The sequence below is a fragment of the Phaenicophaeus curvirostris genome, chromosome 1, assembly GCF_032191515.1.
Source record: "Phaenicophaeus curvirostris isolate KB17595 chromosome 1, BPBGC_Pcur_1.0, whole genome shotgun sequence".
NCBI lineage: Eukaryota > Metazoa > Chordata > Aves > Cuculiformes > Cuculidae > Phaenicophaeus > Phaenicophaeus curvirostris.
The window spans coordinates 130,987,789-131,013,421 of NC_091392.1; the positions used below are offsets into that span (position 1 = coordinate 130,987,789).

General features: G+C 41.5%; 1 protein-coding gene across 8 annotated transcripts in view; it reads left to right on the forward strand.

The window, feature by feature from the left end:
- Nucleotides 1-25,633, forward strand: part of GPM6B (glycoprotein M6B) — a 109,500-nt gene that overhangs the window by 81,581 nt on the left and 2,286 nt on the right. For 3 of the 8 annotated variants that reach the window (XM_069874969.1, XM_069874960.1, XM_069874942.1), the window contains exons 2-6: nucleotides 13,930-14,116; nucleotides 17,453-17,609; nucleotides 20,728-20,899; nucleotides 23,221-23,294; nucleotides 23,604-23,669. In XM_069874969.1, the coding sequence (XP_069731070.1) occupies nucleotides 13,930-14,116; nucleotides 17,453-17,609; nucleotides 20,728-20,899; nucleotides 23,221-23,294; nucleotides 23,604-23,669 (656 nt within the window). Of the gene's footprint in view, nucleotides 1-1,463; nucleotides 1,510-2,840; nucleotides 2,961-13,929; nucleotides 14,117-17,452; nucleotides 17,610-20,727; nucleotides 20,900-23,220; nucleotides 23,295-23,603; nucleotides 23,670-24,357; nucleotides 25,306-25,633 lie in introns of those variants that run through there. The other 5 variants (XM_069874934.1, XM_069874988.1, XM_069874925.1 and 2 more) reach the window with 5 other exon arrangements.

Consider the following 25,633-nt stretch of genomic DNA (forward strand, 5'->3'; position numbering starts at 1 on the left):
ATTTTTTCATGATTCAAGCAGTTTAGTGGTCTTTCAGCTCCCTAGAAAACAATAACGGCTTTAAGTCCCTGAAGAATATGACTGTAGAAAGAGAGATCCAGCCCAGGGAGAATCTGGGACACGCGATATTCTGGGGATAATAATTTGGCAGGCTTAGTGATTTAGGTTTTAATGAATAGGATTTGGTTTCTAAATAGGAGGAGACTGAAAAACACTCAGAGAACGTGCTCATGCTGGTCGGAATGACTTCATGAAAGCAGAAAACCTAGACATATGTGCCACAGGATATAGTAACAGATGAGGAAAAAAAAACAGATGGCACTGTATGTGCACAATGGACTCTGCAGTGGGAGCAAAGGGGCTAAAAAGGGGGGAGAAGAGAGATGGGGGAAGAAAAGGGATGGGGAGAAGTCCCCTTCAGTTACTCTGACCATTCCCTGGCCAGCCTTGCTCCTAATGTGCAGTATTCATCACCAGATTGTCAGATCATGAGCTACCGAATGACAGCCTTCTCTTTGCTCCCGTGGACTGCTTCCTCATCTACAACAGATGAATGTCAAACTGTTTGTTTCCTCTAAAACCATATGTGAAATGCAGTAAGCATGAGGATGTTTGCACTAAGAATTTTATTGCAGGCGTGAAAGATAGTTCATCCCATATGAATATTGAACATCATAATCACCATCAGCGTGCCTGCGTGATATGACATGAAAACATCAGTTCTGTAGCCGCTGCATCCATGCAGGATTGAGTACAACCTGATTCAGGCAGGAGGCCTCGAGCTGTGCATGGAGAGTATTGTAACCTAGACCTGGGAATGCAGTTTGTGTAGTTAGTTCCTTAAAAAGCAACAGATAAAGAAGAAATTTAAACCTGTTTCCTTTCCCTAACTATTAGGGGCACAGAGTTAAACTCTAGTTCATACATACTGTGCGCAGTTGTTGTTATGTCATTGAATCCTGTGAGGCTTTTGACCTGGTGGTCATTTTTGCACGAGTGGAGCTGGGTTGGTCCTAGGGAAGTCACCAAAAGATAACTCTTCAACCTCAGAGGTCACATGAGGCATGCAATAAGGGCCATTGTTAAGTAGCCCATTTCAGATCAGTGGCGAAACTGAGATTCTTTATGGAGTTTGAACCGGCTCCTAGTAAAGGGAGCCCTCTCATTGCAAAACCAGAAATTGCTGATTAGAAAAGCCCAACTTCATATAATATTTTCACGTACAGAACTGATGCTACAAGGTTTACATGCTGTCTCCACGTTTCAGGGTTTGATGCTTGCCTGCAGCAGACAGCAATGACTTCACCAGTGTTCCCCCAGGCTAAAGGATAAAGCCAGCTGCCTGCTCTGCTGCTCTTACCAAGTGGATTTTGTGGCCACTGCAGGAGAAATCTCAAATTGTGTGTTCAGGCCTGGTAGGATAAAATTCTTCTGGTGCCAAGGGTTTGGTCTAGAGCCTGCTGCAATGCAAATGAAGAATGATTTTCTTCCCAGAAGTCTTTGCAGCTGGTAGTTTTTAATTTATTATCAAATCTGAACCTATTACCGATGTCCAGTAAGTAGATACAAAGAAGCAGGGAGCAGTTAGGAAGAAGGGGAGATGACAATACAAGTTATGGTGTATGGTTTTGAGAGCCATTGATAACTCGCTTTGCATCCCAAATGCAAAAGACTGTTTTAGTATTGGATTTCATTTGCCAGTGCAGGAGACGAAAAAGTTCTTGTTTCAAATCTCTAGATCCAATATTTGGATTTGATGCCAAGATTTTTTCTCATCTTGACGTATGTAAATATAGCTGTGCCAAACTCCTCATTGCACCAGCAGCAAAAACACATGAGAAAGGGACCAGGACCAGGAACTTACAAGGCAGAAATTTATGGCATTCCTCCTCCCCCCACCCCCTCAGATTTGTTTCTGATCTAGTCTATGGTGGATGGGTTTTCAGCGTTATAACCTTCACTGCCTCCACCTGCCAAAATGCTGCTTAAGTTGGATTTATTTTGGCTGGAGGATGGTTCCTTTTTCATTCAGCCCCTGTAGAGTGGTACATTTTAAATAAAGCTCCATCTGTCTTACCCTGGCAGGCTGGCAAAGCCGTAGCAGTGTTGAGGGGGGAGGTTGAGGTTCAGAAGTGGTTTGATGTTGTTTTGCCAGTGGCATCTTTCAGGGGGCTCAGAAGCCTGTGCTGTGAGCGTGCGATGAGTGTGCAAGTGGGTCAGGCATGTTACTGCGCGTGGGATCTCGCTGCTGAGCTTCACTTGTCCTCTGAAAAGATGAGGAGAAGGATAATTGTTTTCCTTCATTTTAAACCTGGAATAAGCCTGTTTTAGCATACTTGGTCCAGACTTATGGACATCAGCAGAGCTGATGTGAGATAAAGCCCATGACAATTTTTTATTTTTAGTGTAAGCAAGTAATGGAGCAAACTCCTGTGTTTGCCTTACATCTACACATGACAATAACCATTTTCTTTGACAGATTTAGGGTCTTTTAAAAAACAGGTAATGTTATTTTCCATTACTTCATCTTTCTTTACTTTGGGAGCAGAGGTTTTTGCCATGGACATGAGAGAGGGAGACATGAGAGTGGGTGGTGGGAAGGAATAGTCACTCCTTACATGTTTAATTCAGATCCTAGGTGGAGTTTTAGCTATTCAGCCTTTTTTAACACCTGGTGAGCGTTTCCCTGTTGATTGTCCCTCCCACCCCTTCCCTTGGTTTGTTTCAGTTCTGAAACTACAACTTGTTTTTCTGGGCTCTTACTTTGAAAATGAAATAACTGAAAGTACTGAACTAAAACTTGCTGGTGACACTGACTTTTTACCACCTAAAATTGGCAGTGATCACCAGACCAGAAATGGAAATTGGCAGGTACCACTGGATGTACAGCAGTTCAAGGCCACACCGGTACCATCATGTGCCAGCATTGAGAGGCAATGTTAGTCCTTTGGGGATTCAAGGTAAATAAAGGGCTGGGTGAAAGGGAAATGGAGAGTTCAGAAATGGTAGTAGCATGAACCTAATGCTTTGCACTAGTCCTAACAATTTAAGATAAATGTTCTTCTATTTCTCTTGTTTTGTTTGTTAAGGCTGTAAGGAGTCTACTTCTTTCACATGAATACTTGACGTAAGTTTAAATTTGTTTGTTAATGGTTGAAAGAAAATAATGTGTAGTGAAGGCCACCTCGCTTTTAACTGTGCTGCCTGATGGCTTCAAAGCTGTTTACAGATGAGATGGCGTAGTATGTGTTTTGAATGCAGGTGGACCTGTCAGACTCATCAGCCACAAATGCAGTAATTGACACTAAAGCAGTGACAGCACATCTGATTTATGGGTCTCTTGCAATATGTTTCCTAGACTATATTCCATGTTTTTGTTTGCATTTTTCCCTTGCGAGAACCAGTAAGTGTGTATGTCAGAGTCAAAAGCAGAATTTCAGCTGAGGCTTTAAAAATGGTTTGGTGATTCCATTTGTCTGTCCTTTCAATATCTGGCTTGAGACCTCAAAAAGATCCTATTTTGTTTTCCTGAAGCTTCAATTTAAGAGTTAGTGGCGAATTTAGTTTTGAATCATCTCGGAAAGGCGTCTGAAATTGAGCACATGATTGATCGCATTGGAAAATTCCAGTCTGATTGAGGGTTAACATAGTGAATGATATACATGCTCACAGATAGCGTTTGCAGCTAGCTCTAACCAGCAATCCTCTTCTCTTTATGGAGCTGATTGACTGAAGCCTGCTTGACAGCTTGTTTGCTGGAGATGCCTGCCTCCGCATCAGAGACTTTAACAGTTACTGCAGGGAAATATTCACCAAAGCTTGATGCCTAATTCTTCCATTTTCCATTATGTTTTCACACATTTGTTCTTTAGGAATAAAATGTTTATGTATTTCAGAACGTTTTTTGGGGGGTTTTAACAAATACTTAGGTTGCAAATCATGATTTCCATCTGCAATATCAGTATTAATTTTGGCCATAATTTATGGTAAATGACCTGGGTGACAGAGTCAGTGCTGCCAGAAGACCTTCCAAAACTTCAGATCAGTGCATGTGGGATATTTTATATGAGGAAAAAATGCTTCAGGAAGGAGTGACAGATTATGAACACTGCCTCCCTGGGAAGGAGGACACGGAGGGAGCAGGCCAGGTGCCTGGTTACTGGGGTCTTCTGCCCTGCCAGCTGTCTCCAGTGATGAGACACGTACGTATATGCTGGCACAGATTAGCCAGGGCACAGAGGAGACGCACAGCCTTCTGTCGCAGCAGCTGGGAGTCTGGCACCTAAAATGGTGCTAGAAGCCCTTGTTTAGGCAATTGAACCCTATGCAGGCTGCCTTGGGAAGCCTCTTGAAATAACATGCAGGTAAATACAGTGCCTGTTATGGAGAAGTTGAAGATGAAACTGTTCTTGCTGATGAGGTGCGGAAAAATCCCCCACTAACCAAGTCCAGAAATGCCAGTTCAAGGGAATGTGCTTTAAATGGCTGCACTTAAATAAATTAAAAGGCTTCTAGGCAGCAGTGAAACTGCTCTCAACACGCCTTGAGTAAGACTAATCTGCCAATGATGGGTTAGCCACAGTGAAAATATTGGTCTTTGATCCTTTCCCTTAGATTGGAGGGAAAATGTCGCTTCAGTCACAACAGAAGTCACAGCTGTAACACGCCTCCCTTCGGTACTGGAATACAGCCTCCTGTTGCTGGGTTGCATTGGCTACTGTCTGAGATAAACTGTCTGTTTCTTTGACAAGCCATGTTATTTCTATGGTGGCTTTGCAGAGTGGATATTTCTACTTTGCCTCCTCTGCTGGCATCTGAATGGACATTGCTAGGAAAGCATCTCTGGGGTAGTCCTTGAGGCATCCACCTCTTCTCCAGGATCTCCATGTACAGCATGATCTCCCTTCTCTATCTTAAGCTTTAATCCGCCACTTGAGCAATAAGGGAAGAGTCAGTATAGTGCTGGAACCAAGACATCCCCAAAACACCTGCAGGCTTAATGAGCCTTTCAAAATGCCTACAACATTTTTTTTCCCCAGGAAGCGAAGTGCCATCTTTTTCTTTAGTACCAGAAACTTAGAAATGGTTGTTTAACATGAGCTTAGCTGTAGGCATTCTTCCAGGCTGGGTGGGCGGTTGTTTGTTTTATAGGAATCTTTTTTCTTTTTTCTTTTTTTTTTTAACTTGCTTCGCCCAGATGCTGGGAGGCGTTTCAGCTGCCTTCTAAGCGCATAAGGGCATGTGAACGTGGAGTATTTAACTTGAAACAGCCTGCTCCCTTACTGAAGCAAGCTTAAATTTTGCAAATGGTGTGGTGGGGACTCAACTGGAGAAATACTAAATGAAAACTGTTTTAGCGAAAAGGAATTCTGCAGTCGTGGTTCAGGTTTTTACCACTTCTCTAGTCCCATCATTAGGTGAACATTTGAGATGATCTTAGCAACTTCAGTTATCTCTGAAATGGAAAATTACCTTCCAAATCTTAGATCTGCCAGGCTGAAATACCCCTGCACGCTGGTTTTGCCTCAGCTCTAGGGGGAGAGGTTGTGTTTCTGTTTGCTTCTTTGTAGCTAGGGAGGAGTCAACTGGGGAAGCTTCTGTAGTGGTTGCTGAAATCCAGTGTGACAAAAGCTTTGCTCTCCTGCTGAGTGCTGAAAGCTGATGGAGAGTGAGATGAATTACAGCTGCCAGAAAGGTGGAGCTAAGAGTCTCAACTCCAGTCTTATAGGTAAGATGCTCACCTTTGCTTAAAGTAAAGTTAGCTTTAAAAGTGGTGTCAGCCAAGTGCAGGTGGATCTGAGTTTAGGAGGCCCAGATGCTCTCACAGAAGATGCTGCAGAACGGCTGAAGTCGCTCATGGCACTGAAGTGCTTAGGTGCTTTTGGACCCCCACTACTGAGCTTGTCTAATCTTTCAGGCATTTTAGTATCCTTGGCAGTCTGCCCATCGCTTTGTCTGCTTTACCTCTTTGGCTTGACTTTGTCTAAAATGACCACACTTGGCACCTGCTGAAGCAGTTCTTGCACGTTGACCTTGGAGAAACTGATTGTTTATGCAAGAAGCCAAAAATTAGGGAAGTGAGTGGCAGAAAGGAGGAATGTCTTAAGCCACATTGAGCAGCGAGTTGTTGATGTGTCAGCTGAGAGTTACAGCCACAGTTCGGAGCAGGGGCTGCCCTTGCTGGTGCAGTGTGCTCGTGCCTTGAGCTCTGTGTGTCAATGAGCCCTTCCACATTCCTTAGGCTGTGCAAAAGTCCCAAGGGTTGTTCTGGATAGTAAAACACTAGAACAAGTCTCTAGGAGGAGTAATGCCAAAGCTGATATCAATACTGCTTGAGCTATCCCTTATGCAAGAAGTCTCTTTTAAATCACTAGCTTAATGTTTTTCTGCAGAAGTAGCTTACAGCTAAAAAATATCCATCCTCAAGGATTCTTATAGAAACCTCTTTGAAGTAAGGCCTTTTCCAAAGTATAAGTTTGGTATTTTTCTTCTACTGTGGTTTCCAAAATTAAAACAGAGAAGACATAGCTTCATAGAATAATTTGGGTTGGAAGGGACCTTAAGGATCATCCAGTTCCAAGCCCCCTGCCATGGGCAGGGACATCTCCCACCAGACGAGGCTGCCCAAGGCCCCATCCAAACTGGCCTTGAACACCTCCAGGGATGGGGCAGCCACAGCTTCCCTTGGCAACCTATTCCAGTGTCTCAGCACTCTCATGGTGAAAAAATTCTTCCTTGTGTCTAGCCTAAATCTGCCCCTCTCAAGTCCTATCACTACAAGCCTTTGTTTGTGTTAACCTGAATTAACATAAACAAAGTTTTGCCTGACCTTTATCCAAAATCAGTGAAGCTGGACAAGAGCAATTCTCTTGTCCCACTGTCTCATGGGGCAGCGTCATTCTTCCCATGCAGGTTTGTGTTCTTCCTCTCACACTGCAAATGCTTGGGATGGGCTCTTGCAATGAGCATGGATGCAGCAATTCATGTTTCATAGAATCCACTGTCTGAAAAAGATGCCTTCAGAACACCTGTGAGCTTAATGAGCCTTGCAGAGGCTGGGAATGATATAGATGGGGAGTGCATGTATTTCAATAAATCTGAAAATAAATCAGGTAAGGCCTGTAAAAGACCAGTCAGATCATCTGTTATCAGATGAAACAGGATTGATTCCTGCAGTAGGAATGCAAATTTTTTTTCTTTAAGAAGTGCTGGTTTGGGCCTGAGATTTGAAGAAAAAAGGGGGATATGTTTACTGTCGTTTGTTCTTAAGCTTCTCTGGGTCGTTTAACAACATCCAGAAGAGACAAATCCTGCCTCGATAAAATAGCATTTTCTCCAATTTGAATGTCATGTTTTTAGGGAATGAAAAAACTTTAGCTTTTGCTGTTGATGAACACTGATAACCTCTGCAAGGGTGTTTGGTTGTGGGTTTCATTTTTGTTAATCATGTTAGAAAAAATGTGCTTGATTTTAAACCTGTGCTTACTGCATATTTCATAGAATCATAGAATCACCAGGTTGGAAAACACCCATGGGATCATCAAGTCCAACCATTCCTATCAAATACTAAACAACTTACCTGAGTGTTCAGGAGCAGGTTATTATCATCACTTTTACAGTACCACAGAGATACTTGGTGCTTTGTGGATTTAAAAAGCAGTCTGCTAGGGGTGCTTCCAGGCTGTGAGAAGCTTGTTCTTAATGTGCACCACTTCTTCTGGTTTCTGTGCATAGGAGGTTCCAGCACAGGAAGCATGAAGAAGGATTTTTAGTTATCTGCTACACAAGAATGTGGAAACATCTAATGAAGTTTAATGGTGGCAGGCTTAAAAATGGTAACAGAGAATAAATACCCTCTCAGAAGTGGGGAACTAGCTGCAGTGCTGATATCAAGTATCTCATATATGTATCAGGATTATCTGGAGAAGTTGCAATTAATGCTGATAATCTTCTGAAAGAAACTACTTGTTCTTCTGGTAGCACTTTAATAGTGGAGATTGGGATGAGATTTACCGTATGGATCAGACTACCCCAGATCTCACTGTGTTTCACTTGAATGAAGCATCTTGTGAAGGTGAGAGTGGTGGTCTTGCTGGATTTCAGGTCTGATCCTTTGTGGCAGCCCTGATGGCTGTGGTCTCCCAAGGTCACGTCTTTTCTGTCACAGATACTATGCTGGTGATGAAGAACTATTCATTGATTTACAGCTCTGGAAGAGAGGGATGTGAATGCAAGGGGAGATGATTGATCTAGCTAGACTGAAGTACCCTTGTGTTAAGTTTTCTGGCTGTCATGAAGAGCTGATTTTCAGTATAACAATTTCACACCTTCTGATTCACAGAGGACAAAGGCAAAGTTAGGAAATGTTGAACTTGAGAGGAATTTTCCTGTGGAAGAACTTTAAGAGCTTTGTGGGAGGAAAATAAAAGATTTTCTCTATTTGACCTCATCACTTGTTTAATGTACTTAATCCAAAAGTGTAGTGAGCGAGCATTTATTGTAATTAGTAGCAGGTTTTAACTTTCTGTCATGTTTTGTAAATCAGAAAAATTTAAAGTGAACAGGAATAGGTAAGGATAGAGTTTCAACAAAGACTTCCAAGTGATTTAACACACAACCTTTTTTATTTTAGTGTCTCTATTCAAGTGTGGAGAGAAATTTGTCACAGGGTTTAAATCTTACCTTTGTAAGATTAAATATTTTATCTTATTCTACTATTGCCACTGACCCTTGGCTGCTGGTGAGGGTGACAGGTGTGAAAAGTAAAGTTATCTTACTGCCAGGTACTGGCTTATTCTCACACAAGGAAGAAGCAGCTGAATTCCGGTTTTGTGTCTGAAATATTAGTGTTTTCCAGCATTCCTCACTGCTTTCCCCGTAGCTGTCAATCTTGCTGTAAGGTGTGAAAATATACATCCTACCATGCCTAAATCATTCAGAATGGAGATTTTGAAAAACACAGTAGGTGGCAGAAAATAACATTGGCATTTGCTTTCATTGACATAAAGTTAATTCTTTGACAAGGATCCATGGTGGTTTACGAATCTGATGATATTGTACACAGTATTGGATAATATTCAGCACTGGGGAAACAGGAGGTGAATATAAAGGATTGAGTTCTCCTTTTACATTTCTTTGTGAATTGGGAGTAATGGTCCCAACACCAGGCTTTTATGGATGTGTAATGAGGCTGATTTTCATGCTTTGGCTGCGTTTAAGATGATATCTAGTGCTTTTTTTTTTTCAGCTTGAGTTTCTTGCAACCGTCTTTTTGTTAAAGTAGTTCCTCTACACATGGTCCCTTAGCTGTGGTGCTGAAGGCAACAGAGATTGTTGTTCTGTGCTAGAACATGCAGGGTAATTTCTACCATGTGTTAACTGGACAGGTGTCCAACATGCCAGGATTTCTAAAAATGCTTTACAAAATTGCAGGAAGTGTTGAAGAAAAAAATGGTGTCCATTGCTTCATCTTTCAGAACAGCAAGACAGATGAAACTTCCAAGGAAGTGAGAGTGGGAAGTAAATCAGAAAACGGCTGTGGGAGCCTGGAAGTTCAGCTCTCTGAAATGGAAAGCTTTTCAAACCTCCTTTAAAGTTTTCTTTGTTTCCTTAGCTTTTTGTTCCATAGTGACCTTGACAACGAGATCAGTGCTTCATACCCAAGATACACTGAGGCGCTAGTTCAATCTAGGAGGAGTTTGGGACATTAGAGGACCAACTGGTTATCTGTCCAGGAGGTGTGGACACTCTATTCTTACATCATGTTTTCCATGGTTCTCTCAGGGATGGCTTTGTGAACATGTGTCTGTCTCAGTTTTTCAGATCTGGGCTTCAAGAGCTCATGTGTGATCTTCCTAGAGCAAGCCCTGGAAATACTTAAAACAGCTATTTGATCCCAATGTATCGTCTTTTGTCATATCCAAAGAACAGATTTTATCATTCAACTCCATCTTGAGCTTCATAGGATGAGTTAAGAGTCTGAGACTTGCCCTTTTTTTTTTTACGACCACTTTCCTATAATTCTGTGTTACCTTGCTTTTCTGAGTTTAAATCTTAAAGCCCTACTTAAAGTACCAAAGAAGGTTTAACAACACAATTGCCATTTGACATGGGAAATTGAATGGCTAAGCCCCTGCGTATATGCGGTAGCATGTATGCTGCTGGGTGGATTGTATAATTGTTCTTCATATATTAAGCAACCAGTTGCCGATTTGTGTACATATGTAGGTTCATCCTTTACCAATTTCCTGTGACTGTTAGTTTCCAGGAGATTAAAAGAATAGCCGTTTCCTGTTTTTTTCTCTTCTCTTTATTTTTGTCCTTTAGCAAGAATATTTGTGTGTGTGTGTGTTTAATAGCATTCATTCCCTGGAGAATAATCTCAGTCCTTGTTTTAGCTGGCCTCCTTCTGAGAGTGTGTTAAATCTGAAGCCAAGATCACAGGCAGCTCTGGGCAAATCATTGGGCTGTTATTAACCTGCCTCCATGGCAACTGCTGCTTGCCAGCCTGAGGACAAAAAATGTTTTTATTCTGCTGAGTTGCACAAAAGGTTCTAGTGATGCCTTGCACAAAATGGCCATTGGAAAGGGAGAAGCAGTGATGTGTGTTTGTGCTGTACAGTTTCATATTTAAATCGTTTTGCACTGTTGTGTTGGAAGTGGAGATATAGCTGAAAAGTTCAGTGTGTTGGCCATATGGAAAGTAAGAACTACCAACAAATTGGAACTGAATTTATTTTAATACTACTTATTTTTGTCCTTTTGAGTTCACAGGCCTTCAGCCTGCAGTTGTCATCAGTACATTAGCAAGCTATTTTGTGAACATGAACTGAGCAAACATTATCATGGATTTTCACTTGTACTGTAGGAAGATACTTGTTGACTTGAAGTTACAGAGAGAGAATAATGCAGGTTTCCTGGAAAGCTTTCATTTTTTTTTCAGAAATCCTCTGATTTGCTTCAGTGCTTGTTTGGGAAGTTTGGTGAGTATATCTTAGTGCTCGATGAGCCTCAAATTTTAGGTGGTTTTGAAAGCTGCCTTTGGCAGTACTGGATTAGGCTTGTTTTAAAATAAAACCATAAAATCTGCTATAATGCTCAGGTTAGGCAAGGATTTAAACCGCTCCTAAAGAGCATTCGCAGTGGGATCTGGTGGGTGTAGGTCTGTCAGCCCCAGCACCGTGATCAGGTTGTGTCTCACAGTCAGTTACCCCCTGGCAGGCGGCTGTGCAGCTCTGCTGTCAATTTGGGTGCAGAATGACTGTGTATAGATGGATGCTGTCTCTTGGAAACACACTGATTTGGGGTGCTTCTTGTGCTTGCAAGCTGGTGGCATGCTGCTTCCCTGTCTGTTTTTGTCTTGATGTGAAGGTGAGTAGTTTCTGCACTTCCTCATCTAGGCAGTTTTCTCTGCCTTGACTCAAAACAGTGTGGTTGCTTTAGACACCTCTTAGGGCATCTTTTGACTGTGGTCTGCCCTGATGTGATGAAGGCCACACAAATATTGTGATGCTTTTTTCCTTGGGCTGTAGAGGAAGGTATAAAGAGTATGGCCGCAAAGACGCTATGTGTGGCTGCCACTTGCTCAAAGGTGAGAGGGGCTTGCCACTGTCAACTTGTTTTGAGGGTCTGTGGGTTAGTGGAAGGTACTGCCATGTGTTCAGATAAAGGATCTGACAAACTCTCCAGGGCAAATGTTCTGCTGGTGGCCTGGAAAGCTGGCTCTGTGGTGTGGGGTACTGGGAGGACAGGTACATAGTTGAGGGAGTTAATCATCAGTCCTGGGTCTACACTGATCTAGTTTTGTCAAGCAGGCTGCCTCCATTTTTTGGAACTGGCAGCTTTTCTTTCAGACCTTGTCAGTCTCTTGCCTTTGCTTCCAGCTAGTTTTATTTCCTGTCTCTGCTTCTGCAAAGCAATCTGTGAATCCACATGATTAGGTGATCAACCTCCTCCTCACTAAGCAATGATCTAGTGTTTAGTCACCTTCTCCTTTAGGAATGCAGCCTGAAAGGGCTTTCAGTTTGGGCTGGGCTTTGACCACACGTGTGTTGAGCATTGTCTGTCAGATTGGAGCATGGTTAGTCTTCGATAATCCTTCGCTGCTAATCCTGGGCCAGGTGTAAGCGTTTCTTGGCTTAACTCTCAGAGGTTTGGGCCTGACCCAGGAGCAGATGCTGCGGAGGCAAGCCAGCCTCACGTGTGCAACTGCCATTGCATGTGGCTTGTGAGCTGTGCTCAGGCAGATTTCCCAAAGCAGAGAATCGCTCTGCGATGCCTGGTGTCTGAACTTGACTCTGGACCTCTGTGATAAGATGGAAAACAGAGATGATTTCCTCTGATAGGGTGCATTTGGATTTTGTTTGCCCTGTCACTGCTAAGCTGCAGTGTTTATTCATTTGGCAGTGTTTTTGTCATGAAGATAGTTCCTACTGAGCAGACTCCAGCTGTGGGCTTGACTATAAAAGCTTTCCAGGCTCGTTTCTGTACAATTAAATCTTTTCTGCAGTTGGCAAAGTGGCATTTCATAAGTCATTTTTGGTGGTGATAGCTGCTTAAGCCTGACTAGGACACTTCCTAGTAACTCACTAAAATAGAGAGTTTCCCACTTATGAAATGGGAAAGCTTTCAGTTATGGGATGCATATTATTCCCCATTGCTTCATGGAGGTGCCTGCTCTGCAACTCATTCAGTAGTGGAAATGGAGGATCATAAAAATAAACTTGCCCTGTTTGGCGGATGGAGACTTACTGATCTTCTCAAGGAGTTTTGGGGGTGAGATGTGATGTACGTACTTGCCAGCTGTCTTCCTACCTTCAAATGCTTTGTCCATTTAATACCTCCCCATCGGAGCAGCGGACTGTTCCTGCAGCATGCAATGTTGGTTGCTCCATTAAGCGTTGTCTTAATGGCTTGTGTTTTGCGTGGTTGTATGAAATGCACATTAATGGAAGCAGCTTAATGCCATCACCCTGAAGTAATGAATTGGTATGGATTGCCATTACCATTATAGCGCAGTTAAAAGCTGTGTTTGTTTCCGATTTACATTTCCCAGCTCTGCAAGCAGATGGGTTTTCCAGCCGCATGGTCGGGAGGAACCTGGCAGTTCAGCTGCAACCTCCTTATTACAGGGTTTGTAGAGCAGCAGTTCTAGGGAGTGTCTTATTAAGTCAAACTGCTTAAATGATACATTTCATTAAAACTATGATTATGCTACTGGAGGCTATTGAGGGATCACTGTAAATCCAGTCTATCCTATAAAACTGGAAATGTATTGTCTCTGTAAGACAGGTCAGGTTCATCTCACTACCCTCGATAAAAATTGCTACTCTTTGGCCCCCATTCAACTTTTCTGTTGTTAAAATATCTGTATTCCTATAACCTTATATGGATTTATACAAAAAGATGCTCAGGAGCAATGGGAGGATGTAGGGTAATTAGGTTTTGCAGACCTAAATGTATTCCTCTTCCAATGAAAGTGCAGATTCTCTTTTACTTTTCCAAAAGGCTTCATTGTCTTGAGTATTTGCTTCTCTTCCTGAATGGTGCCAGCATAGCTGGTGCTCCAGCCATTAGTAATGGTGAAACGCAGTGAGCTCTGTATGAGCAGATGAATTGCAATGGATGACTTTAGACAAGTGATTTTTTTCCTTTTTCCATTTCATAGGCAGTCTCATCGATCTCCTCTTGATCCTATAAAGACAGGAGCACTCAGCCCACTTTCTGGGCTTTGAGTCCATACCGACAGATCTGTAGGTCACTGCTTTAGAGGGTGATGCTGTCTTGCACCACCTATAGATTTTTGCTTAGCATGTCAATGTTTGGGCCTTTTAGTCCTTGTGGCTTTTGCCAAGTGAAGGACAGATATTCTTTTCCTTATAATTTGCTTTTTGCTCATAACATTTCTTTTGCTTTCTCTCTTCTGCTTAGGTTGCTTTGAATGTTGCATTAAGTGCCTAGGAGGAGTGCCATATGCTTCGCTCGTGGCAACCATTCTTTGCTTCTCGGGGGTAGCGTTGTTTTGTGGCTGCGGCCATGTGGCGCTTACAGGAACCGTGTCTATCCTGGAGCAGCACTTCTCCACGACTGCCAGTGACCATGCTTTGCTGAGTGAAGTGTAAGTATGTCTCCCATTTCCTTTGCTCCTCATAACTGCCTCATGCTAAATGAGTAGAGATGGATTCAAACTTCAGTCTCCATCCCTGAGTATCAGATTGCTTGTTTGTCTAACGGCACTCGTTGGTTTTTTGGTGTTTACACACAAGGAACCAGAGTGTGTATTCTGCTTAACCTGTTCTTATTGAGGCCAATACTGTTTAATATCTTCATCATGTGCACTCTCAGAAGGTTTGCAGATGACACCAAAGTGAGTGCTGTGGTTGATATGCATGAGGGAAGGGATGCCATCCAGAGGGACCTTGACAGGCTTGAGAGGTGGGCCTGTGTGAACCTTATGAAGTTCACCAAGGTCCTGAGCCTGTGTCGGGGCAATCCCAAACACAAATATAGGCTGGGTGGAGAATGGATTGAGAGTAGCCCTGATGGATGAGAAGCTGAACATGAGCCGCCAGTGTGTGCTTGCAGGCCCAGAAAGCCAAACATATCTAGAGCTGCATCAAAAGAAGTGTGATCAGCAGGTCAAGGGAGGTGATTCTGCCCCTTTACTCTGCTCTCATGAGACATCACATATACTACGTTCAGTTCTGGAGCCCTCAGCACAGGAAAGAAAAGGACCTGTTGGAGTGGGTCCAGAGGAGAGCCACAAAGATGATCAGAGGAATAGAACACCTTTCCTATGAAGACAGGCTGAGAGAGTTGGATTTGTCCATCCTGGAGAACAGAAGGTTCCAGGGAGACCTTATTGGGGCCTTTCAATACCTAAAGGAGGCCTACAAGAAGGAGGGTGACAAACTTTTTAACAGGTTCTATAGTGCCTGAAAGGAGGTTGTAGAGAGGAGGGTGATGGCCTCTTCTCCCAAGTGACGGGGGACAGGACAAGAGGGAATGGCCTCAAGCTGCACCAGGGGAGGTTTAGGCTGCACATTAGGAAAAAATTTTTCACAGAAAGGGTCATTGGGCACTGGAACAGGCTGCCCAGGGAGGTGGTTGAGTCACCTTCCCTGGAGGTGTTTAAGGCACGGGTGGACGAGGTGCTGAGGGGCATGGTTTAGTGTTTGATAGGAATGGTTGGACTCGATGATCCGGTGGGTCTCTTCCAACCTGGTTATTCTATGATTCTATTCTATGATTCTATGAAAGCAGCCCGAGGGGTCTGACTGGGGGTCTTTGTGCAGGCCGTGTGCATCGGTGACGAGGAAACCCATGTGGCACGTGCTCGTGTTTCTGTGCTCTCAGCCTGTGACTTCCACACGTGTCCCCATTCCCTGGGAACACTAACATCGGTTCCACAGCACCGTTTCTGGGCTTGACCCTCTGTGCCCAGACCTGCCATGCAGCTCTGGAACTGCAACTCATTGGGATCCCATTTTTCCTCCCAGCCCCACGGTGTGGCTGGGCACCACATCCCCAACTTCAGCGCGTGAGCCACAGGGACCCTGCAGTTAGTCACAATATTTAGCAAGAAACTAAGCAGCTGTTCTTCAGTGATCGGCTAACAGAATGTCATTGTGCTTGCATCAGTCTTCATTTGAGCAAAACAGAAGGAATTGCAAAAGTAGCCGTAACAGGCAACAGATCTTAAATTCTGCAGAATTGTTGATGACATTTCTTGTCAAGACAGCATCAGCAGCTGGGAAAATGTGTAATTCCTACTGAAGCAGCTGAGGGCTTAGGCTCTGTGGAGTTCTAACAAGGCAAGAGAGAAGAGATGCTAAAAAGGGGCAAATAACTTAAGGCCAAAGAGACATAAAATAAATTAAAACTATCCTAGTGGGGCAGCCTTTGTGGAATGGATTTTTAACCAGGTTTCATATTACTAATTTCTGGTAAAATGCATCAAGTTCCTCCTAGACTATTAATGATGGTGAGGTGAATTATTCTGTTCTCTCTGAAATGCTGACTTTTTTTTCATGTTTTACAGCACAGGTGCAACAGATTTATCCTGTTATTTTTAATCAGTTTGGAAAATAAACATCACACTTCCCACATGTAATTTTAAATGAGCAATATCTTATTTTGATACAAGGAGTGTGCAATCTGTCTGAATTACATTTAAGTATATAAATGGTAGTAATCAGTTTTCCTTAAATTAAGCTAAAACATGCAGATGCTCTTTGGAGAGGTACCTGTATGCTAGCATTTACTTACTAGAGAGAGGTAAAAATTGAAGAAAACATTTGAGGAAAAATATATTTATCCTTAGAAAACCGGGGAGTATATATGTATGTAAATTAACCTCTCTGTTCTGTAGATAGCTTCATCCAGAATAAACAGCCCACCAGTCAAAATACTTTTAAGAAGGTATAAGTTCCTGAGTATCTGTGCTAATAACAAAATATGACTTCTGGAGACCAGGAGAAATGTCATATGAAAGATATAGCATTCTGATCCTCCAAAACAATTGAGTTCAGATACTGAATCTGATTGCTAATATTTAGAAATTACTCTTTGCCTATTCTAGCCAGGCTAAAAATACTGTTAAGAGTGTCATTGCAGATGGTAGATTTTTAAGAAATCAAGGATGTTCTCAAATCAAAACCAAGGGAAGTGCTTATGCTATGTGCCCTGCAGTCTTCTTCCTCTGGATGGTTCCAGAGTACCTGAAATGGAAGCCTTTCCTAAGAATTTTTTTAATTTTTTAAAAAAATTAATTATATTTTGGGGAACTCAGCACTGCTTGACTTAAGGCACTATGAAACTACTTGCTCACTTTGGAAAGTACCCTCCTGGTCTGTAAATCAAACCATCCCTCCTACAGAGAGTTGACTGCACATTGCAGAGATTTTATCAGAGAAGTATCATTGAATTTGCAATTTTTTTCCCAAACATTCATGAACAGGATGTTACAGGTGGAAACGGTAAAGTTTCAGGACTACTTTCTTTCCCTAAGCCAGAGGAATCACCATGGAGCCTGGTAGTTTAGTCAGTAGTGCAGTTCCAGCCTTTGCTGATTTGAAACTACTCTGTCATGCCTGCCAGACGTTCCCTGAGTGGGGCGTCTCAATCAATAACAGAAAACCAAAAAATCTCCATAGCGGAGGCATGAAATTGAGGCTTCAAGTTGGTGACAAATACCAATCAGTGTAAGAACTGCAGCACAAAGAAGGGGTGCTCAAGCAGATTTAAGACTAATGCACATCAGTGTGGCTTACCTGTAGAAGCAGGATAGTTGTACTGGTGCTCTCCTGCAGCCTGCTTGCTTAAAATGCATTAAGGAGCCTTGAACTGTGTTTCTAGAAAAGGAATTGCCTCATGCCTGTTATGATTTAGGAGGACTGACTTTTCCTTATAAGACTGTAATGTCATAATATCTTTTTTTTCTTTTCCATTTTAGAATACAGCTAATGCAGTATGTTATTTATGGCATTGCATCATTTTTCTTCTTATATGGAATAATCCTTTTGGCAGAAGGTTTTTATACAACAAGTGCTGTGAAGGAGCTGCATGGAGAGTTCAAAACAACAGCTTGTGGCCGCTGCATCAGTGGAATGGTGAGTAGAATTAGAAATGGGAACAGTCATCTTTGCTTGCTGAAACCTGTTGGGCTCAGTTTGACTCCTGTGTTTTTGAACGACAGTATATCGCTGCCTTCTTTGTTTAACTCCTGATGGGCAGTAAGAGTCAATCCCTGTGGCTGTTCCTTCTTTGAACTTCAAGGATGCTTGGTCAAATCCAAATTCTGCAGATGGACTGTCAGGGTGCTACCATGGCCATCTCAGTCGTAAAGCTGAACCTACAGGTTTAAACTTAGCTGATGGAGACTGCTAACTTTAAAACACTGAATGCAAGACAAAATTAAATTTGTACTTTTAAACATGGAGCATACTAGTGATGCTTAAAGGCAGACCGTAAAATAGCTATAGTTTGCAGAGCTATTTAAATCACAAAATTTAATGCCTCCGACTTCCGTAGTCATTTCTGCTCGGGGATGTCTGGATCCTTAAGACAAACAGTAATGACTGAAGCTTTGCAACATCTTTGCACTTGAATCAGTTGCTGCTTGCTTTTTGCAGGTGGCAAATAGTCTTTTTCATAAAGCTGAAACACTTGAAGCCTTGAAATTACAAGCCATCTTCCCTACAGTATACTTCTGTATCAGAACAAAATTTTAAACAAAGTTTAACTAAAAATAAAACTTCAGATTCTCACCCACATTGCCCCCTAGGGCGCACTCTGTAAGAACAGAGACATAACTGTGTTTCTGAGACAGGATTTGAAAGCCATTTGTGAAAATCTGAATTCAAAGCTCGTAGTTATGGAGGAAGCTAAGTGGTATGACAGATCGCCCACGGGAGAATGTGGGTGAAAAGAAGAAGAGGCTTTTGATGCGATTGTTGCATTTTAATATACAACCTATATCCTGTACCCTAAAAAATATGTACTTTCAGCTGGTTAAATACAAAGGAGATGCATGTTTATTTTCAAGAGGGTTAACAATTTTTCACTGTGCTCATGGATACTTTGTGAATTTTGCAGGAGCTAATAAAAATAAGACATCCTATCATTTTCCAGATAAGCAGCTATTCACTTACTCTTTTTTCTAGCAGGCATAATCTTCGCTGAAGAACAAAATTAGATCTAAAGCAATGTTTTCCAAAGAACCAAAAAACACTAGAAACACACACATATGTGCATCTCAGTGGTGCAGACAATTGCTTGTTCAACTGAGTAGTTGCAGGCACATGATTGTCAGCTGCTTATTCAGATACCAGTGTGACACGTGGAAATTTGACACAAAAACATGTTTTCATGTTTTCCTATATTTGCCTACACAATGAAGGAGAGAATTTAGCAGCTGAGTAATGGCTTGGAGCTCTGGGAAGACCCATCAGTGCTTAGTGGTGACAGTAATGGTGTAAAAATACCTGTATGCCACTGTGTAGGGGTAGAGCTGAAAAAACACCAGGGTTAGCCAAGGTTTGCAAGGAGATGTAATATCTTAACGGATTAGGGGGTGCAGCTGGGTATGGACAACAAACTTTTGGACATACAGTGATTTTTTTTTTTTTTGCCACTTGGATCAAGACCTCCTCTGCTTCTTCCTCTGTTACATTACCGAGTGAGGTCCTGAAAGGTAGTCCCTTCCATCTTGCATGAGGTTACTATAGAAGACAGGCTTCCAGCTCTCCTAAATTATTTGTGTTGGCTGTGGTATTGCAGAATAGCCATTTCCAGCACATTAAATGCGAGATGGAGTGTGCTTTTTTCCTGGATATCTCAGTAGTTTAAAGGCTTTGTGTACTTCCATGCACACTTCCACATATAGGTATGCAAAACCATGTGTATCTATCTACAAAAGTCCTTTAAACTGGTCCACTTGGTCTTTACCAAATCCAAAGAAAGAGTTCTCACATAAAACATACATGTGTGGTGTATGGCACTAATATAAAATACAGTATTTCACTTCAGTTGGGTATAACTTAAAGGATACCTGGGTTTTTCATGGGCCTTAGCTTTGTGAGCATTTCCACCTCCATCCACACAGTGCCTTTTTTGACTGTAATCCCTAACCAATTGCTCAACTGTTGTGATAACGTTTGCAGTGTTGTTCACTGCATCTAGACAAAATTCTGTGAGGATGCTAACGTCCAGCACTGCAGCATTAGTTCATTCTGTCGGTTCTGGGTCAGGCTGAAACAACCTTCCCCCTCAGAACCTTTCCCATCCTTGCTGTTCTTCTCTGGCACACGAGTTTCAAGTGAGATCATACAGCATCAGTGCTTTCCAGTCCACCTAGAGTTAAGTAAAAGGGAACACGCAAGATGTAACAGCGTTCCCCTGCTTTCCAAATAGGATCCAAATCCTCTCACCATGGGGGAGGGAGCTAGAAACCAATGGCAGAGCTACTGTTTACCATAAAACTTGGAAGAAGAGAGAAAATGGAAGAGGTCCAGTGGGAGGGAGAAGCTGGAGATTTCCAAAGTGATGAGTGCAATACTTTATTCTGTTAACAAAGAAAATGCATGTAAAAATTGTTTTTAAAAAAGAGCAAACCCAAACCAGCAAATTTCAATGGAAAATCCATGATTTCCTAAGGTGAAGTAACTAATTTTCTTGGCAGTATGTATGACATCAATTGAATCTTTTTTATCTGCTGTAACAGTTGTGGTGTGTTTTTAAAAATGAGTATTCTCAAATGTTACATTCAAAATTGATTTCAATAAATCAGGGAGTATGGGAGCGCTCTGTGAAGATCGATTCACTGTATTGTTTTGGTTTGCAAGTTGTATAGAAATGCTAGTATGCTACAGTTAATTAAAAAAACTCCTTAAATTGATTTTTGTAGGAGTTTTATTGGTTTTAGTCTACAACTAGCATCCCTGCTTAGCTGAGAGGCTTGAGAAATTAATGGACTGCCCTTTCAGGAGGGCAAGCTCTTTACTCAGGCAGGATGATGAAAAAGGGAACGTTGGAATTACTTTCTCAGTAGCACTTAAACTACCAAAGCATTTATAAGCAACGAGAATACTGACCTTATGCTTGGAAATCAAATGGTTTATCTCTTGCACTCTGAAAGTATGATTAAAGATTATGTTGAAGCATTTTTAAGGAAAATTCAAGTATCTTTTCAAAGAATAATCATGAAGTGTTTGTTTTTACTCTGCCCAGTTTGTTTTCCTCACCTATGTGCTTGGAGTGGCCTGGCTTGGGGTCTTCGGCTTCTCTGCTGTGCCTGTCTTTATGTTCTATAACATATGGTCAACTTGTGAAGTCATCAAATCTCTTCAGACAAATGTGACAGTTCCAGGGGACCAGATCTGCGTGGATATCAGGCAATACGGTACTTATTTTAATCCTGATTAAATGTCTTATCCTTCTCCTTGGTCTATATTCAGTAGTTTTGTCTCAGCCTTATCAAATAAATGAAATGCAAAAGCATCTTCTGTCTTTGAAAGTGCTGTTACTTTTCTAATTAATTCAGATTACACTGATCTCTTTCCAGATGCAATCAATTTAACTGAGCTGGCAAGTCATTTATCTAAAATGATTTTGTAGTGGTTTCCAATACTATAATGTGAGGTTTAAAAATAGATCTGCCTCAAAATAAAACTGCTTAGAAACAGTGCTGAGAAATAGATAACAGATTCTGGTTTTTTGGACCCATACGTATATATTTGCTCCTTTCAAAGAGCTGATTTTACATTTAAATATGAAGTTAACACCTGAACTTTGCTGTAAACAGTTACTTTATGTTAAAAAACCTGCAATCACGAGCCTGCTTTAAATATTAATGCTGCTTTCTGATGACACACAAGAAGTCTAAGGGGGGTTGCAGGTATCAGAGGAGTGGGATGATAGCTTAAAACAGGGTAGACTTTTCAAGTAGTTCATCCTTAAGGTGTGTTTTTCCTGAAGTTAATCTTTTCAGCTTCCCTTGTGCAGAAGAGTTTTTGTCACCATTACTTCTGGCTTCATTTAGCTAGCGTTTTCTAGGAATGTTTTTCTTTGGACTAAATCATTCAAAGCTGAGAAAACACATTCAGAATTGAAAATGAAAGCTTGGTTGGAAAGCTTGATAGGAAAACTTTCCTATATGGGCTCTAAGTCTAGTAGGAGAAGATAAGATATATTGGTTTTAAAAGCAAGAAGGGCCAAATTGGTTAAATGTTTGCATCCTATTTTAGCAATTAACAGCAAGAGTCTAGGAAGACCTTTTTTTCAGCAGCAAAGCCTAGGAGTGCAGGGAGAAGATGTGCTCCTCTATCTGTCTGCTTCTCCTGGTTCTTTCACTGCTATATGAGCAAGCGCCACGTGGGGCTGTGCTGTTCCTCTGATCAGTAAAATCATTTGGGTTTCAATAAGTGATGGGAGGGAGCAGCTTCTTAGCAGGCAACTTGTGTCACTGAACTGTCCCTGCATTTTTGAGTGGAAGCAGTAGCTAAATGGCTTCAAACATTGCAGTTCCAGAGAAGGAACTGGCTTTAAAGTAAATCCTGTAAAATCTTTTTGAAAGCCATACCATGCTGAAATAATGACCTGCCCCTTACAGAGTTGCTAATTCCAGCCAACTGAGTTTGAAATGCAAGTTATATGGAGGAGAGAAACTGTTTTTCTCCTATTTCAAACAGCTTTTGCTTAAGCTTTACATCTGTTACAGGCCTAAAAGTTTAGATTACTTTAAACCTTCTAGATCCAGTTGACTTTTCAGATTCTTCAGTCATGTAAGAAAAATAATTGGGAGTATGTGAGGTATGGCAGACTGAATTTTCTTGTAGAAGCATTCACTTAATGCTTTTTTACCTGCTGGAACTAAAACAGAAAATAAAAATCTGTAATGCTTCCCTCTACCTCCATATTCACACTCTTCTACAGTAGTTACTTATTTAAGTAGAAGTTAATCAAGTAAGTGGAGAACAGGCCTTATGAGGAGCGGCTGAGAGAGCTGGGGTTGTTTAGCCTGGAGAAGAGGAGGCTGAGGGGAGACCTCATTGCTCTCTATAACTACCTGAAAGGAGGTTGTAGAGAGGAGGGAGCTGGCCTCTTCTCCCAAGTGACAGGACAAGAGGGAATGGCCTTAAGCTCCACCAGGGGAGATTTAGGCTGCACATTAGGAAAAAATTTTTCACAGAAAGGGTCATTAGGCACTGGAACAGGCTGCCCAGGGAGGTGGTTGATTCACCTTCCCTGGAGGTGTTTAAGGCACGGGTGGACGAGGTGCTGAGGGGCACGGTTTAGTGTTTGATAGGAATGGTTGGACTCGATGATCCGGTGGGTCTCTTCCAACCTGGTTATTCTATGATTCTATGAAGTGCCATCCTGAACGGTACCAAGTGCCTCCAAGATGCAGTTTATCCCTTTCCAATGCTGACTTGGGGCGTAGGCAGTATATGACTCGACCTGAAGTGCAAAAACCCAACTAAACATTTGGCTGCCATATGGGAAAACCACATCTGAGAACATGTCTTGGCAACGAGCCCTGGTGTAGGGAGAAAGCACAACTTGAGGGAGCTGTTTTAATTCCTCCTGCCAACTTAAAGCTGTAGTGGTCATCGCGCGGATGCCCAGAATGGGAACACAACTGGCCAGTGGGTGGAAAAGAGAGGAACACAAAGTGTGTGTTGATTGCTAAAATTAGTGGTTTCTCTTGCTGTGGTATTTCAGGTATTATCCCTTGGAATGCTGTACCTGGCAAAGCCTGTGGCCCGATTTTAGAGAACATCTGCAACACGAATGAGGTACAGAAACATAACCTGTGTGCAGCTTTTGCCTCTGAGTCAGTTGGGCACAGTGTAATAAATAACTTGATGGAAACTTTTGGAGAAAACTAATACTAATAGTACAAAGAGATTTACTTAAACACAACACCAAAATTATTCTGTATTAGATCATCCAGAAAATGAAAGTTATTTCAGAACATTTTTATTTTCTAAAGCTTCAAATACCTTGCTACAGTTTTATTATCCTTATTTTCTAGAACAGTTAAAATGCATTTTGTGCTATCATAAATTACTTCAATGTTATAACCTGTTTTTTTTTTTCTCTAGTTCTACATGTCTTATCACCTGTTCATTGTGGCTTGTGCTGGAGCTGGTGCCACGGTCATAGCACTGGTGGGTAGCATTTTTTGTTTTATTGTGCAACATGTTCCTTTCAGGCTTAAGATGCTTTACAGTTAAATTTTGTGTATCTTAAAGACGGTGATACTAGACATTAAGGAGGACACACTGCAATTGCCATTATTTCCTGCTATGGTTTGATCATTACAGGTCAGCAGGTCCCAGACTTTTGCTATAAGAAGTCTTAACCCACTTTCCCCACCCTTAGAATAAAATTCTTTGCACGTCCTTTGAAAATCCTATTTCTACCCACTACTTCTGGTTTTATGTCTGCTGTTTCTTTTCATTTTTATGGTTTATTTGATCAGTTGCTTGTAACCTCTTGGGTTTTTTGTCTGGACCCAGGCCAATTGCCTGGTCCAATGCCAATTACAGGTAGCAGCTGGAAAAAGGGACGTTAACAAGGTGACTTGCTTCAAACATCTAACGCTTCCTCTAGCTGCCAGCTTCTAACTTTATGTCAGCCAAATCCAGCTGCAATACTTGCCATTTGCTGATGAAATACTTAGATCCAGATGTAGGTTATCCTCCCTGGATAAATGGCAAGTTATTTATCTCGCATCTTCACCCTGGAAGAAGCTCAGAATAACATCTGTTGTAAAAGTATCGACAGTTGCCCAAATGGGCTTGACCGCTCACCTTGTTGTATCTTACTCTCCTGTATTTTGTTCTCTTCCACCAGCTGATCTACATGATGGCTACTACATATAACTATGCTGTTTTGAAGTTTAAGAGTCGGGAAGATTGCTGCACTAAATTCTAAATTGTATAAGCCCAGTAAAGAGCTGCATTGCGTAGCTTGAAATACCACTGACACCCTAGGCTAAAAGTCTAGCTTTCTGAATTTTGTTACAGTTAATTGTAAATAGCTTCAGTAAGCATCATTTAGCTTATCAGATTAATAAAATGACTTCTTGTATATGAACTATGATGTGGGTGAGGTCTGGCTATTCTTTTATGTTGAGAGGATTCAGTTACTGTAAGGGTGTTTATAACTCATCCTGCTGAAGACGGGATGTTCTCCTTTCAAAGTCTCCTCTTGCTTTCTGACAGTCATCTCTAAAACAAATACTGGAATGGTGCAGGGTCAGAATTACTAATTTATTCTTCATCCTGAAATGCCAAATACAACCACCCCTGAGCATACAAAATATATGTAATAAAAAAGAAAACTAATTGTAAAGAAGTGCCAGTCTCCTTTGGCAGAAATCAGAATCCCAGGTATTATGAATTAGTTAGCTTGTATTTCCAGTGCACGGAAGATAAAGCTGATTATTTTCTTTTACATCATTTTCAAGCAATTTCCAAATCATGTTCTTTTGGGACAGAAATATAGCTTTTTATTAGCTCTGCGTAAAACAATCACATTCTTTCTTTTGGACCCTGAACTGGTAACAAACAGCATATATAAATAGCTTCTGTTCTTGTATGGCTCGCACTTTAGTAACTGATTTCTCAGTAGCCAGATCTCAAAACTGTAAGTATGACTGCACAGGAAGCAAAACCATGCATAGAGTGTAGAGATCTTTTTACACTGTTGGGACTAAAGAAAAAGTGAATCAGTGTTTTCAGATGTAGATTTTTTGTGTGAAGTATGGTGAGAAGAAGTTGGGAAGAGATGAATGCACAAGTTAGAAAAAAAAAAACCACACAGCAACAACAACAACAACAATAATAATAAAGAACCAGTTGCTATATATGATATAAAACTCTTCACCTGAGGTTGGACAATGGAAGTTTAAAATGTAGTTATAAAATTATATGATTAAGACTTCTTAATCCAGTAATTGCATGCTTTTGCGTAGTTTTGGACTCATGTTTTGTTGTTTAATTTCTCAATATGTTAATGTAGCCTTGTTCACGTAAATAAAACTGTTTACAGCTTGAGGCTATTTCCAGGGGGAGGGCGGAATTCTCGTCTGCTTGTTGAGGGGAAAAGAATTACCAGAAACTGGGCT